Below are 15,684 nucleotides of genomic sequence, written 5' to 3'. Positions count from 1 at the left end.
TAGCCTTGCAACCACTCCTTATTCTTTTATCTCTTTCAAAAGTTTCCATTCTCCGGTACACTGACGTTTTATTCCGTCCCTCCCTCTCTCCTCCTCTTCCTCCACCTCCGTTTTCCCAGCTACCTCACTCCGCCCCTCGCCGTCACTACCTTCCCTCCCCCTCAGACTCCTTCCCGCTCCTTCTCCCGCCACCCCCCACCCCCTCGCTTCAGAAAGCTCCAATCAGGAGCTCCGAAGGTGTCTCGAAGGCCCGCCCCCTCCTCCCTATCCACTTTTCTTCCCCCCCATATCCCCCCCCCCCCCCCCCCCCCCCACTCAAGTCCTGCGGACCTGGGGGCTTCGGGATCTGGGCGCTATGAAAAGTGTCTGTCCGGTCACTTCCGGTAAGGGCGCAGCGGCGCGAAGCTTCCCGCGGGACCGTTAAGGAGGGAGTGGGAGTTCCCAGTGGGCCAGGAAAGGAAAGCGCTGACAGGAAAGGCGAGCGCGAAGAGGAGCGGGAGCAGGAGCGAACTAGCGCGAGCGTCTAGGGCGCTTCAGCCGCCCCTTTCCCGCCGCCCCCCGCAACGCGTGAGCTCCCCCGCCCCCCGGGCGGCTGCTGCGCTTCCCTCACCCCCACTCCCAGAGATTGACACCGCCCCTCCCTCGGCTCCGCGTGACCGGAAATAGCGCCATCTTTAGCCTCTTGTGCTATTGACAATAACAAGCCCCGGTTCTTTCCCCCTCCCCCTTCCCCCCAACCACAGCCTCTCGCCTCTCCCCTCCCAGGGAGAGGGAGAAAAGGAGGAGGAGCTGCAGCCTCACAGACTCGCTGAGTCGCTCCCGCAGAAAGGGGGGAGAGAGATCGAAAAGCAGGGGAGGGGGACGGCACCGCCGTTTACCTGTCTGCCTCCTCATTCGCTCTCCCCCCTCGTTCTGCTCACTCCTGGTGTCAGCCTACCCGCCTTCCCAAACCCTCCCATTCCCCCGGTGTAGCCCCCCCCTTCACTTTCCTTCTCGTCCTCTGTGTTTCTCCTCTCTTCTTTCTTCCCTTCCCCCTCTAGCATTGCCACCTTCTCTCCTACACGCACGCAGGCATATAAACGTAGGTTTTTGATGCTCCTCTGCCTGTTGACCCCGCTATTTTCATGTTTCCAACAGGTTTTTCTTCCCCCAGTCCCTCAGCTGCTGCTGCTGCTCAGGAGGTCAGATCTGCCACTGATGGTAATACCAGCACCACTCCGCCCACCTCTGCCAAGAAGAGAAAGTTAAACAGCAGCAGCAGTAGCGGCAGTAACAGTAGTAACGAGAGAGAAGACTTTGATTCCACCTCTTCCTCCTCTTCCACTCCTCCTTTACAACCCAGGGATTCGGCATCCCCTTCAACCTCGTCCTTCTGCCTGGGGGTTTCAGTGGCTGCTTCCAGCCACGTACCGATACAGAAGAAGCTGCGTTTTGAAGACACCCTGGAGTTTGTAGGGTTTGATGCGAAGATGGCTGAGGAATCCTCCTCCTCCTCCTCCTCATCTTCACCAACTGCTGCAACATCTCAGCAGCAGCAACTTAAAAATAAGAGTATATTAATCTCTTCTGTGGCTTCGGTGCATCATGCAAACGGCCTAGCCAAATCTTCTACCACCGTCTCTAGCTTTGCTAACAGCAAGCCTGGCTCTGCTAAGAAGTTAGTGATCAAGAACTTTAAAGGTAACCAAGGCCAAAATCCATAATCACCTACTAAGGATTTGACACTCGAGGGGTCACGTGCTCTATTTATGTTAATATATTAAACAGTTTGGAGGTGGCCTAATGTTTTATGCATAATCAATGAGGTGGAGGGGAGGTCCTTTTTTGGTGGAGGGTTCATTTTCCGGGGGTGGTTAGGATCCTTGTGCTGAAGCATACACCGGGTGTTTCTGTGCAGTATTTTGAGGTCTTTCTCAACCTATTGTATTTAATCTGTTATTCCTTATAACACTGACAATCAGTATGATTGATCCGGATTTTACAGGTGAGAAATTTGTATTCTAAAGAGGTTTATTTATTTCAGGTGCATAGCAAGCCTTGGCACTGCTGGGATTTTTATTTTTATGCTTCAGTAGGCCACATTATCCAGTGCCTAGAAATGCAGGTAGCAATGGTGATCTTTTAATGCTCACATAAGATTTGTAATTAGACTTAATACTGTATTCATGAAACTCATTTGGAAGCAATATTTGGAGAACAATTTATTTATGTTCTCTGCATTTCTTTCCAAAGGTAGGATTTGGAAGTGAAAAACATTGTGTATACACAGAAGTAGTAACTCTGTGTACCACTAGTCTAAAGATAGGAACAATAACTACATCTATTTTTTTCATCACTAAGATGGATTTTAAAGTATCGACCTGCAGCTTTTAGGAAAATTTGTTCAGATTGTGTTTGAGATATGTGATGGAGAGTATTATAAATGCATTGATGCAAATATAGAATCAGCAATTTTTTAAAATGTATTTGAGCTGAATTAATTTTTATCTGTTGAATGTGTTTCTGTTTTTCTGACTGACTTTTCAACACCCTTAACTGCCAGGTAATCAGTGCTTACAATGTTCATTAAATAGAGAAGTAAATGAATGAACTTAAGTAACATATATGAGATAAGTGCTTTGTGGCTAAATATTAGTATTGAGAAGATTACGTTCTCTATGCTTGTGATTCCAACATTGTGTGGAAATCAGGAATATGCTTTATTTTGTCTCAAGCAGATGGCTATGGTGTTGTCTATTTTTAACCCTTTCTTTTTTATATCGCTACCTTCCCATACTCAGGCTCTCAGTTTCTGATTTAATCGTAGAGCTTTCTGAAGTCGATATGAATTGTAATTGACTAACATGTTCATTATTTCACTTAAAAATATATGGATTTAATAGCCAAAGGTTTTTAAAGAAATGAGTAATGATCCTGATTGCATTTGCAGATTTGTTTCAGAGATTTTTTTTTCTTTCCCTCCTAAAATAAAGGCACATTATTAAGGCATTTGGCTGGTCCGCTTAAACTTTTCTTCCCCTGCTCATTGCTAGTCAATGAAGTTTAAAGCCTACAGTAAGATGTTTCTTTCTATTCTGAAAATGCAGCTATTTTCTTGAGTTATTTGGATGTTTCAATCTTTAAAAATTTCACTCTGATCATAAATGCTAAGATGTATATATTTCTGTAGATGTTGCATAAATTTGGGGGTCAAACAGACATGAATTAGAATCCCAGCTTTGCCATTGACTAGCTATGATGACCTTGGACAAGCTTACTAAATTAGTTCCAGCCTCAGTTTCCTCGGTTGTAAAATAGATTCCTCAGGGTATTGTTGGGAAGATTAAGAGGTTTATAAAATACTTTGCACATAGACATAATTTTAAATCTCAGGTTAAAAATTCATGTCGACTTAGGTTTTACACATGATGAAATAAGATCAGGATTGTTGTTTTTTATGGTCATTCTTGAATTTTTATTTTTTTGAAGCAATACAATCAATAGGAGAAAAACCTCACCTTCAGTTTTAATAGGTGAGTCAAAATGACTTAAACAGTATTATGGCATTTCAAATTTTATTCTTTATATTAAGCTTAAATACAGTGGTTACTTTAATGATTAGGTGTAATAGTTATATAGATCACAATTTACCCTAAAAATAGTAATACTATTGTATTTTATGGACCTTTGGTTACTATATCTGACATAGTATTCTGATACCAACCTTTTACATATCATCTAGATAAGCCTAAGTTACCAGAAAACTACACAGATGAAACCTGGCAAAAACTGAAAGAAGCAGTGGAAGCTATTCAGAATAGTACTTCAATTAAGTATAATTTAGAAGAACTCTACCAGGTATGTATTAATATGGATAACCAGATTTGATTATCATAAATTGAGGTGGGATGTATGTGGATTTTGCTTTCCAAAATAGGTTCTTAAGTAGACTTTTGGTTCCCTTCTAATTTTAGTTTCTCCATTATTTGGTGAACTCTATTATTAGACCACGTATTCTCACAGAAACTATGGGTACAGTAATACAGGTATAAGTTGTGCTTATCTTTGACCGTTCTGATTAGGAATTACATTTAGGTGTACCTTGGTATAATAGAAATTCTACCTATAATGAAATCCTATAGCATGGATCCGAAAGATGATTTCTAGTGACATGTCATTCTAGTGTGATAATTTTTTTTTTTTTTGAGGTGGAGTCTCTCACTGTGGCCCAGGCTAGAGTGCAATGGCATGATCTCTGCTCACTGCAACCTCCACCTCCTGGGTTCAAGTGATTCTCCTGCTTCACTCTCCCGAGTAGCTGGGATTGCAGATGCGTGCCACCACACCTGGCTAATTTTTTTTTTTTTTTTTTTTTGTATTTTTAATTAGAGACGGGGTTTCATCATGTTAGCCAGAATGGTCTCAATCTCCTGACCTCATGATCTGCCTGCCTTGGCCTCCCAAAGTGCTGGGATTACAGGAGTGAGCCACTGCACCAGGCCGATGATTCTTTCTTAGGAAAGGCCTCAAGACATGCAGATATTATTCATATCATTTATTCTACCGTCTTAATAGTAGACATTTCTTTTTTCTTGCTTTTTATGTTTTTCTTATATCCTGGGCTACAAGACACACGTTAGCCCAGAAATGAGCAGCAGTTTGTAGTCCAGCAGTTCAGCCTGAGGTTCAGATTCTTTGCTTAGCAAATGGGTCCTTACTGAAATGTTTAACTTAAATATAATGGTAAGGGCAGTTACTAAGGGCAGTCTCTTGCTACCAATAATTTTTTCCCTAATGTGTATTTGACACACAACCAATTCAAGAAGTTGCTTTCCGGCCTTCAGCCCCAAATGCTGTCAGCCCCTGAGGCTCTCTGCTCGGAAGGCTGTTGGCCCTAAAAAAATAAATAAATAAATAAAATTAAAAAATAAAGAAATTACTTTCCATTAGAGTGTCAGGGATTTGGTGTTAAAAGATACTTCAGAGTACAATAGCTTGAATTTTTGTATTGATAAGCACCTTATAAGAAATGATGTTGGTTCGGTTTATCAGCATTTGTTTATTTTAGTTGCAGAGCTAGTATGGTGATGGGCAAATCCTGGATTAGGAGTCAGAAGATAGGTTTGGAATCTAGTTTTGACTGCTGTTACCCTCATAATCTTGGGCAAGGTACTAAACCCCTCTCAGTTTTTTTCCTGTTTTTCTAAGAGATGGGGGTCTTGCTATGTTGCCCAGGCTGGTCCTGAACTCCTGGGCTACAGCAGTCTTCTTGCCTCAACCTCCCAAGGTACTGAGATTACAGGCATGAGCCAACACACCCAGCCACCCTTCTCAGTTTAAATTTCCTCCTGTCTAAAGTAGAGGAAATAATATTTGCCCTACCTATCTTACAAGGTTGCTTATAAGCATCAAATAAGATATTTGTGGAAAACATCTCCAGGCACTATAATCTTACAAATATAAGATGATATCACTAGTCAGACTTTTTCACAAGCCACAGTATAGCTTCTTCACTTGTTGTATATCAATTGAGATCACCAGTTTCTGTTGCTGTGAAAATTAGTCAGCAACACATAGTAATAATGCCATGTAATATTATAAGCATTATAATGCTGTGTAAACGTCAGCTAGTAGTTGTAGTACTAAGCTGTTAAGAATAAGCCCATTTCATTTTGCTCCTTTGGCATAGTATATATGTGGCTTCTAAGATGTACAATGATAAAAGTCAAAATATGAAACCAGACTTGGAAAGGCCTGAAGAGAGCATATGGTCCAATATTTTTTTTTTGTGGTGTGTGTGACAGCCTGCAAAGGGGATTTATCTTACAGTATCTCATATAAGCATTTCAGAAACCCTTTCTGAAGTACGTAGGGTAATAGTTATTATCCCCACTTTTTTTTTTTTTTTTTTTTTTTTTTTTTGTTGGAGGTGTTCTCTGTCGCTCAGGCTGGAGTGCAATGGCGCAATCTCAGGTCACTGCAACCTCTGCTGCCCGGGCTCAAGTGATCCTCTTGCCTCAGCTTCCCGAGTCGGTGGGCTTACAGGCGCCTGCCACCATGCCCTGCTAATTTTTATATTTTTAGTAAGGACAGCATTTAACCTGTTGGCCAGGCTGGTCTCAAACTCCTGACCTCAAGTGATTCACCCACCTTCACCTTTCACAGTGCTGGGATTACAGGTGTAAGCCACCACGCCTGGCCTATCCCCACTTTATTGATGAGGAGACTGAATCTCAGAGAAGTTGAATGACCTGCACAGAGTCACGTATTGGCAGAGCAGGGGCAACTCAACCTGAGATGCTGGATTTCTAGTTCAATGTGCTTTTACTGCTATACCAGCTCACTAATACACCCTGGTACTTTGAATACCACTATAGTACAGTGTTTGAAGCAATTAAATTGTTTTACTTTAGGAAAAAAGCTCTTTATCATTGAAAGTGTTTTTATCTGTGCATGTATATAAGTGGTGTTTATTTGGGTATGCTGGTATACAGCATATTTAATTTCAATGTGTTATTTTATATAGTCCATATTGATAACAAATGTTTATTGTAGTTGTTAATGAACCCTACTTACTTTACCTTGAATATTTTTGATTTGAAATATTTTTCCTGATATATTGATGCTGTTAAATTTTTTTATTTCAAGAGCATAGAGCTTGCATCTTTTGTTTTTGTTTTCTTGTACTTTGTAAATTTTACCTGCTGTTGTTCAGTTGCATTTCTTTAACCTAGTCACAAGTCTTATAACTTCACTATTTGCATTTTTCTTAATACCTTACTGCTTTTGCCATAATGAATTAAAAAGCATTGGTTTTTAGTTCTTTTAGTTTTTGACCTTAATTTTATAAATGCTCCTTTGGATTGTTCTCAGAAAGATTATTTTGAGCTGTTCAAGTTCAAAAAGGAGAATAAAGGAGGTGAAGCTATTTCATATAATCTAGACTTCAGGTGCTTGTTTGATTTTGACTCAGACTGTAATTAGAGTACTCTCTCAATCTACCTGAGTGGGAAATTAGAAAAGAAGAAAAAGTACTCTGCTGAAATTGGAATAATATGGAAATATATAGTTATACAGAAGTTCTCCAAACCCCTGTCCCACCCTTTTTCTCTGAAGTAAACACTTACTGGCATATATCTACTCAGAACTTACTTCTGCATGAAAAAACATTTTGCTTTAAAGCTTTAAGTATGGAAGTCCCTAGTGTTGCATGTACTGCCTACTAAGTTTTTAATTTCTATAAAAGAACATGCTGTTCTTAGTATACTTGCAGTAAGCAAACATTGTCTTTTTAAAGTAATTTTAAATGAGAATTTGACCTGAGTTTTAAAATTATTTTTCCTTGGCAACCTTGATATCCTGTGGGTGTGAGGCAATGATTAATGTTTTCATTTGACTTTTCTGTTTGCTTGCTTGCTTGTTTTTGACTGACTACAAACAAGACTGATTAAATGCAGTGACTTTTGAGTTGTTCAGCCTGCCTTAGGTTACAGATCTGTGACTCATCATATGACTTCTGACAACTTACTTCTCTAAGTCTTGGTTTCCTCATTTACAAGATGGTGAGACTAACTACTACCTATATGGCAAGGTTTTTTTAGACGTAAATGAAATATTGCAAAAAAAAGTAATTATCGCAGTCCTTGCTATATATTGGTATGTGTCATCAATCATAGTTTGAGTCTTTAGAAAATAAGTCTTTATTTAAAAATTACATTTTATTTTAGAGATTTGAAGCCACACATTTTTAAATTCTAAATCTACACCGGGCCAGAACAACTGGCTGATAAGTAGATTACATTCCAATTGTGCTTCAGCAGACACCATTAGTGAAATTGAAAAAATAATAGAAAAAGAAAATCTCTAGGAACAGTATCCCTCTATGCTTATAAAGAATGTGTCCTGTTTTCACATGTGGTATCTTAAAGTTGAAATTTTGGTTTTGGTGTGAGTTTTTTTTTTACTATTAAGTAATATTTTAAATAGGATTATTTTCATAATCCTATTCTGAGCTCATGCTGCAGTGTTTTATTTATTTTTAAATAGAGATATGGGGGGGCGGTCTTATTATGTTGCCCAGGCTGTTCTCGAACTCCTAGCCTCAAGCAGTCATCCCCACCTTGGCCTCTCAAAGTGCCAGGCTTACAGGCATGAGCCATCATGCCCAGCCTAGTACAGTATTTTAAGATCAGCTACCTTTTTTGGAGATGCTGGAAGTTTGTACAGGAGAGTGTAACATTTATCTTTACTATAAATCTCTAGCTGTTTTTAAAGTCAAGCCTAGTCCATGCTTCAATTTTGATGAAAATGATTTTATTTATTATTAATAATGGGAACTCTGGTTATCTTTTTGTGAAATAAACTGTAAATAATGAACCTTTCTATTAATGACTCATTTATAGAGTAGATGACTGCAGGACTGGAAGCAAATAGAATAGGTTATTATCCATTGTAAAGTCTGGTTGCTTAAGCAGTCAGTGGTTATAAGAAAGCAGTTAGATTCTTAGCAGTGTTGATGACTAGCTGTTGGATTCTGTGTAACTTTTGTCACCCTATAGATGTCTTAAAGCTTAGTCTATTATGTATTTCTCTTTTTACTGAATCTTTAATCAATACAATTGTTGCTGTTTATTTTATTTTATTTTTTTAAAAGGTGGGGTTTTTGGGCCAGGCATGGTGGCTCATGCCTGTAATCCAAGCACTTTGGGAGTCAAGACGGGCGGATCACCTGAGGTCGGGAGTTCAAGACCAGCCTGACCAACATGGGGAAACCCCATCACTACCAAAAATACAAAATTTAGCCAGGTGGTGCACGCCTGTAATCCCAGCTACTGGGGAGGTTGAGGCACAAGAATTGCTTGAACTTAGGAGGCAGAGGTTGCAGTGAGCTGAGATCGCACCATTGCACTCCAGCCTGGGTGACAGAGCAAGAATCAGGTCTTAAAAAAAAAAGACTTGTAAAGTTATCTAGAATCTGTTTATTACAAATAGTAAATAATATATTTTTAAAAGTACTTTCAAAGATCTAGAGTAAAATAGAGCTTATCTCAAATACTTTCTTATTCCTGTTTCCATCGCAGCATGTAATAGGATGAAGAGTACTTAGTACACAGTCATTCCTTGTTCAGTGTTGTGCAAGAAGTATCCAGTGGTTGGGGGGAGATAAATAGTATTGACTCAATGACATGTCAGTGTGTTAAGATGGGTGCAAGTGCCATGTGAGTCACTGGTAGCTGAGGCAATTAGGAACTTAGTGGAAGGAGTGGGATGTAATTGATTAGTAAGAGAATATGGTATCTTGTGTGAGAAGATAAGTAAATGTGTCGAGAACTGTTTTATGTGAGAAGGGAACATAGCAGAAGGAAATGGGATAAATAGGACTTAGGAAAGTACTGGAAATGGGAAATGTGGAAAGATGAAGTACGCACTAAGTCATGTGACAGAATCTAACCAGAGATATAAATGTGAGTCATTCAAAAGGAATGGTGAGATACAATGAGAGGAATACTAAAGGAGGAAGAGGGCCAGTGCACAGAGGACCTGTGTGAACAGAAAGGCACATGAAATAAAGGTAAATTCCCTTAGGCATTTGTGACCTAGCCCCAGGTCACATGAGAAGTGGGCAGGCCAGCAGAGTCTCAGCCTTATTCCTCCATAGCTGCTCAATCTAATTCGCCTACTGTTTCCTGATGAGGCGCGGTGACTTCTCTCTTGTGGTGTAAGAGGTTTCCTTTAAGCTTTCTTTTCTTGATGTTTTTTGAGATGGCGTTTTGCACTCTTGCCGGGCTGGGATGTAATGGCATGATCTCGGCTCACTGCAACTTCTGGCTCCCAGGTTCACACGATTCTCTTGCCTCAGCCTCCCGAGTAGCTGGGGTTACAGGTGCACACCACCACACTCGGCTAATTTTTGTATTTTTAGTAGAAGTGGGGTTTGACTATGTTGACCAGACTGGTCTCAAACTCCTGACCTCGTGTTTGCCCTCCTCTGCCTCCCAAAGTGTTGGAATTACAGGTGTGAGCCACCGCGCCAGGCCAAGCGTTCTTTTCATTTCCTAATTTATTTACTGGACCTGCATATTGGGAATGTGACTTCTAACTACATATTTATAAAATTCCACTCTAACCCACAGAACTTGGATGCCCCAGCCAGAGTCCATTTTAATGGAATTTTTTTCTTCTGTTGTGGTTAGAAAGGAATCCTGGTATTATATTTAAGTTATTACCACTTAGAATTGTAGATTATATCAGAGTTTTCTTCCCATGCCTGTTGTTTTAAAGTTGAAAGTCTTTGATATATACATAACAAGAAACTTACTGAAATCTGAAGGTCATCCTCTGGAATCTGAGTATAAAAGAAGACCAATTCAGTTATTAGAATGAAGTAAAAATGCAGTCATTTCTTTTGTAATTGGTGTCAATTCAGTTGTACAAATGTTATTTATTTTTTTGAGACGGAGTCTCTCTCTGTCACCCAGGCTGGAGTGCAGTGGTGTGATCTCGGCTCACTGCAACCTCCACCTCCTGGGTTCAAGCGATTCTCCTGACTCAGCCTCCTGAGTAGCTGGGATTACAGGCATGCACCACCACACCCGGCTAAGTTTTGTATTTTTAGTAGAGTCGGGGTTTCACCATGGTCAGGCTGGTCTTGAACTCGTGACCTTGTGATCTGCCCACCTTTGCCTCCCAAGTGCTGGGATTACAGGCATGAGCCACCATGCCTGGGCACAAATTTTAAAATCTATATTTAACTATTCTTAAACTGAAATGTTGGTGAAAATTTCTTGGTATTATACTCATTATCATACTGTTAGCAGTAATGTCTGCTTTGTTCTGTTCAGGAAAACCCAAGAAAGTTTAAGTAAATCTTAATTCAGTTGTAGTAGGACTGCCTGACCCATTTGGTACATAAACAATTGGTGAAATTCTTTTTTAAACCCAAAATGAAGCTCTGCTTGTGAAAATGATTAGCATTTGAAACAAGACGGCTTTTTTATTTTTGAGACAAGGTGCAGTGGCGTAATCATGGTTCATTCTAACCTTAAACTCCTGGGCTCAAGTGATCCTCCTGCCTCAGCCTCCTGAATAGCTGGGACTACAGGTGCACAACACTATTCCCAACTGATTTTTAATTTTTTTGTAGAGATGGGGTCTTGCTTTCTTGCTATATTAGCTTCTCTTAGAAAGACAGAACTACAGAACTAGTAGGAGATGTATATATAAAGGGGAGTTTATTAAGCATTAATTTACACTATCACAAGGTCGTACAAAAGGCTGTCTGCAAGCTGAAGAGAGCCAGTCTGAGTCCCAAAACTGAAGAACTTGCAGTCCAACGTTTGAGGGCAGGAAGCATCCAGCACAGGAGAAAGATGTAGGCTGGGAGGTTACGCCTCTCTCCTTTTCACGTTTTTCTGCCTGCTTTATATTCACTGGAAGCTGATTAGATTGTACCCACCAGGTTAAGGGTGGATCTGCCTTCCCCAGCCCACTGACTCAAATGTTAATCTGTTTTGGCAACACCCACACAGACACACCCAGGATCAGTACCTTGTATCCTTCAATATTAACCATCACAGTTGCCTAGGCTGTTCTTGAACTCCTAGCCAAGCAGTCCTCTCACCCTGGCCTCCCAAAGTGTTAGGATTACAGGCATGAGCCACTGCACAAAGCCCAAGTAGCATTTTCTTTGAGCATCATGTTGACATTCAAAAAGTTTCAGATTTTTGAGCATTTTGGATTTCAGATTTTTGGATTAGAGATATTCAACCTGTAATTTGTTGTTTTTTGATACAGTATATTGGTTATGAAAAAGTTTGCCACTCACATTGATATATTTTGTTTTACCTTGTGTCTTAAATGGATGAATAACCCTTTTTAATAAGCTGATGTGATAGAAATATCAAATTAATAAGAATCCAATGTAAATAGTTGAGAAATCCTTCATCCTCTCCTCAAGAAAGTATGTGTTTAACTTGCAGGCTGTAGAAAATCTCTGTTCTTACAAGATTTCTGCAAACTTGTACAAACAGCTGAGACAGATCTGTGAAGATCACATCAAAGCACAGATTCATCAATTCAGAGAATATCCTTTTTAAAACAAAAAATCTTAAGTAGTTTTGTCTTCCTCTCCGTCCCTACCCCTCACTATTTAACCCAGGTTGAAGTAGAATGCCTGTGTTTTGTAGGTTTGATATTTTTTTGTGCCTAGTGTTTTTTGAGAAAGAAGAAATACATGTTGACTTTTCAGCCTTAATTCGTGTCCAGAACTACATGTGGTATTCATGTAAATATGATGTCCTTATGTCTTTACCCTTTTTGCCTTAATAGATTTCTACTTGAGGAAAAATAATCTAAGGGAAATCATAAACTGAAAACATGAGGTTCAATTATGTCTAAGACTTGCTTTTAAAGGTGTTTTTTAATATAATCCACTTTTTTTTTCTTTTACAAATAAAGAAATAGCACTTTGGTCCATAATAAAGTGCCATTTGGTTTCATTTAGTATACAAGGTATTCATATTTAAGACTAATGTGCTGTCTGTCACATGGCACATATTATGTGTACTAAATGCTTTAAAATATCCTTAACATATGTTTCAGGGATTCATTGGATAGTGTTCTTTTTCTAAAGAAGATTGATAGATGCTGGCAAAACCATTGCAGACAAATGGTAAGCTGGAAAAGGTATTATGTTTCAGCTAAACACTGTATTAATAGTTAAAAACATTTCTTCAAATGCAGGAATGTTAATTTTTAAAACTTAGCAATAGGGAGATTGCTTCAATATCTGTTCCTTTTCTATATTGGAAACTAGTTTTGGTTGAGTTTTCTATTTTAAAACCACAGGTTACAGGTAAACTTGCATTTCAGAATGACTCGCACCTTAGGTTCATTTTTATTTTTGTCACACTTACCAAAAATGTATTTATCTCATTAAAAAGCTACATTTTGTCTACAGATCAAAATCTTAAAATCCATCCCCCCAACCCCCAACCAAAAACTAAAAACCTCACATGTTGTAATGTAAGGCAGCTTCATTGCCTAGCACTGTGGCTAAGGAAGAATTATGTGAGTGTCCCCTTGATTCCCTGTTATTTTTCAATTACTTCTCAGGTAATAAGTCAGAGGGGGGAGGGTCATTGTAAGTGCCTTCCTTTCTCGAAAACACAACAAGGATTAAGACAGTCGAATAATAAAAATGATATGGGCATATTCTCAGATAGGTGTGTTTATCTGCACATTAGATCCTAGTAATCTAATATATATACAGACGAACCCTTCAGTTTTATTCTTACTGAAAGCAAATATTTCAGCTTCACAACATATAAAAATTGTTTGATTTCTTTTTTTTTTTTCCATTGGCAGATCATGATCAGGAGCATTTTTTTGTTTCTGGATAGAACTTACGTTCTTCAGAATTCAATGCTACCCTCCATTTGGTAAGGATACCAGTAAAACGTGAAAAGATTGTTCCAAATCATACTCAGATCTTAATTACGCTAATGAAAGAGTATAAGCAATACTGTGAATATTCTAAAAATTCACATTTGGCTTCTAGACTTTCCTTTGTAGCAGTTTTATCTTCCTAATAATATATTGTCTTTGCCAATATTGAAGATAGCTAACATTCCCTGGGCATATATTAATTTTTGAAGAAGTTTTTTGTTAATCAAGGGGACTAAAGTTTGCTCTGGAATGTCTATGAGTGTGATTCAGTTTGCTGCTGATCATCAAGAGTTCACTCATTTAACATTATGGAAAAGTCCATTTATACATGAAAATAGAATAGTATCATGAACTCTTCCCCCTATCATGTACCTATCATCTGCTTACAGCAATGACAGAATTCCCTGCTTCTTGAGTATTGAAACCAATTAATAAATAACCAAATAAGCTTTCAATGCCAGTACAGTGAAAACTGTTTTATGTCTTCGAAATAATTTTGTCTCTTGATTTGAGCAAGAAAGAAATCCACAAAAAGAAGTAATACAACAAAACTTAGTTATGGAGGAAAATAGGAATTTAGCTTCACTTCTCATTAAACACAAAATGAGTTTCCTGTATGCTTTAATCTAATAATGTTATTCAAAATTAAATGTGTGGATTTTATTCTTTTACAATTGCTGCTTCAAAGCCTGGGGCTATAATTAACATGGGAACATGTGGTAAGAAGTTAAGCAAACCTCTTCAGAAGCGGTATTGTGAAGTAATTTAGATTATATGTGTTTTTTATTTTAGGGACATGGGACTGGAGTTATTTAGGGCTCATATTATAAGTGATCAGAAAGTCCAGAATAAGACAATTGATGGCATCCTTCTCTTGATTGAGAGGGAAAGGAATGGTGAAGCAATTGATAGAAGTTTACTCCGAAGCCTTTTAAGCATGCTATCTGATTTGCAAGTAAGTTAACCACTGCACATATTATACAGAGTTGATTGCTATTCCTAGTTATTTTCCCCCACATCAGACAGGTAATGTGCTGATGTCATAACAAGGTTTGAGGGAAGCACATCTCATACATGAGCATAAAACCCCAATCAGCATGCTTCTAAACTACGAAAGGATCCTAGTTTGATGTTTAAAAACCAAATCCATAATGCTGTTTATATAGACATAGAGGACATTTAGTAAATATTTACTAAGTAAATCATATCCTTCATTTTGTTCTCCCTCCCAGATTTATCAAGATTCTTTTGAACAACGATTTTTGGAAGAAACTAACCGGCTCTATGCAGCTGAAGGCCAAAAATTAATGCAAGAAAGAGAGGTATTTAAAAATCATGACTAATAAATTCACTGTCTCTCACAATAGACCTTTCTTTGTAGAATATAAACTTCCCTTTGCATTTATCTTCCCAACATTGTGATGCTCTTCTCTCACTTAGGTGCTCCTTTCTTTTCTCTCTTCTTAAAGGCCAGAATTCTGGATCATAAACTCTACCTATAATTTTACATATGATTCTACCCTGTCACATTTGGCAGGGCTGCTCCCAGGATCTTTTGGACTTGACATTTTCTGAGTGATTTATGGGGAGGAAAACAATAATATAAAAAACTATCTTTGTAGGTTCCTGAATATCTTCATCACGTTAACAAACGTCTAGAAGAAGAAGCAGACAGACTTATTACTTACTTAGATCAGACCACCCAGTAAGTATTGCATGCTTAATGTAATAGTCTTAAACTGTCGTTAAATCACTTGTAGCACTTTAGGCATCCTAACAATTAACTGTTTTCAGTTGTGATTTGAAATGTTAACAGTTGTTTTCATAATGCAAGCTTCAAGTTATTCTTTCCCTAGTTAATTAGTTTTCATCAAGGATTCAATTATTGGGGGGGGTGTGTGTGTGTGTGTGTTTAGAATGTAATTTAGAAATAATGTTAGAGATTGATGTGATCATTAAACTCTTCAGGCCAGTTAAAATTCAGTGGATTCCCCTATTTCTGTGCTTTCCTAAGTATTGTCAGTCGAGGGGCTTCTGTAAATAGTATGTCTTTACCTTCCTGATAAAAGTAACAAAACTTGGAAAAAGCCAACTACAGCAAGATCATGGAGATATTTATTTCATGACGTAGACTGAATTCTAAAATAGGCATTTTAAAAAATGTTTCCCATCAATTCCTTTGTGTTTCCTTCTTTTAGGTATAAGGTATAGTAACTCTAAGCGCCAATAAATGTATACATAGGATAGGAATCTTGAAAT

The 15,684-nt window shown here is 38.6% G+C and overlaps 1 protein-coding gene and 1 non-coding gene across 6 annotated transcripts in view; one reads left to right on the top strand and one right to left on the bottom strand.

Moving 5' to 3' along the window:
* The first annotated feature begins 215 nt into the window (after nucleotides 1–215).
* Nucleotides 216–15,684, top strand: part of CUL4B (cullin 4B) — a 33,358-nt gene continuing 17,889 nt past the window's right edge. For 2 of the 5 annotated variants that reach the window (XM_032258408.1, XM_032258407.1), the window contains exons 1-9: nucleotides 216–383; nucleotides 1,138–1,680; nucleotides 3,722–3,837; nucleotides 11,958–12,061; nucleotides 12,580–12,649; nucleotides 13,345–13,418; nucleotides 14,218–14,380; nucleotides 14,658–14,747; nucleotides 15,048–15,130. In XM_032258408.1, coding sequence (XP_032114299.1) covers nucleotides 356–383; nucleotides 1,138–1,680; nucleotides 3,722–3,837; nucleotides 11,958–12,061; nucleotides 12,580–12,649; nucleotides 13,345–13,418; nucleotides 14,218–14,380; nucleotides 14,658–14,747; nucleotides 15,048–15,130 — 1,271 coding nt within the window. In that variant the 5' untranslated portion in view covers nucleotides 216–355. Of the gene's footprint in view, nucleotides 384–1,137; nucleotides 1,681–1,837; nucleotides 1,985–3,721; nucleotides 3,838–11,957; nucleotides 12,062–12,579; nucleotides 12,650–13,344; nucleotides 13,419–14,217; nucleotides 14,381–14,657; nucleotides 14,748–15,047; nucleotides 15,131–15,684 lie in introns of those variants that run through there. The other 3 variants (XM_032258406.1, XM_032258409.1, XM_032258410.1) reach the window with 3 other exon arrangements.
* LOC116536660 lies at nucleotides 14,442–14,545 on the bottom strand. Its single transcript, XR_004262752.1, has one exon. It is a non-coding gene; the product is annotated as a small nucleolar RNA U13 (small nucleolar RNA).

This window comes from Sapajus apella, unplaced genomic scaffold, assembly GCF_009761245.1.
Source record: "Sapajus apella isolate SASKATOON/1434 unplaced genomic scaffold, GSC_monkey_1.0 scaffold102, whole genome shotgun sequence".
NCBI classification, from domain to species: Eukaryota; Metazoa; Chordata; class Mammalia; order Primates; family Cebidae; genus Sapajus; species Sapajus apella.
This window is presented reverse-complemented; position numbering and strand designations above follow the sequence as displayed.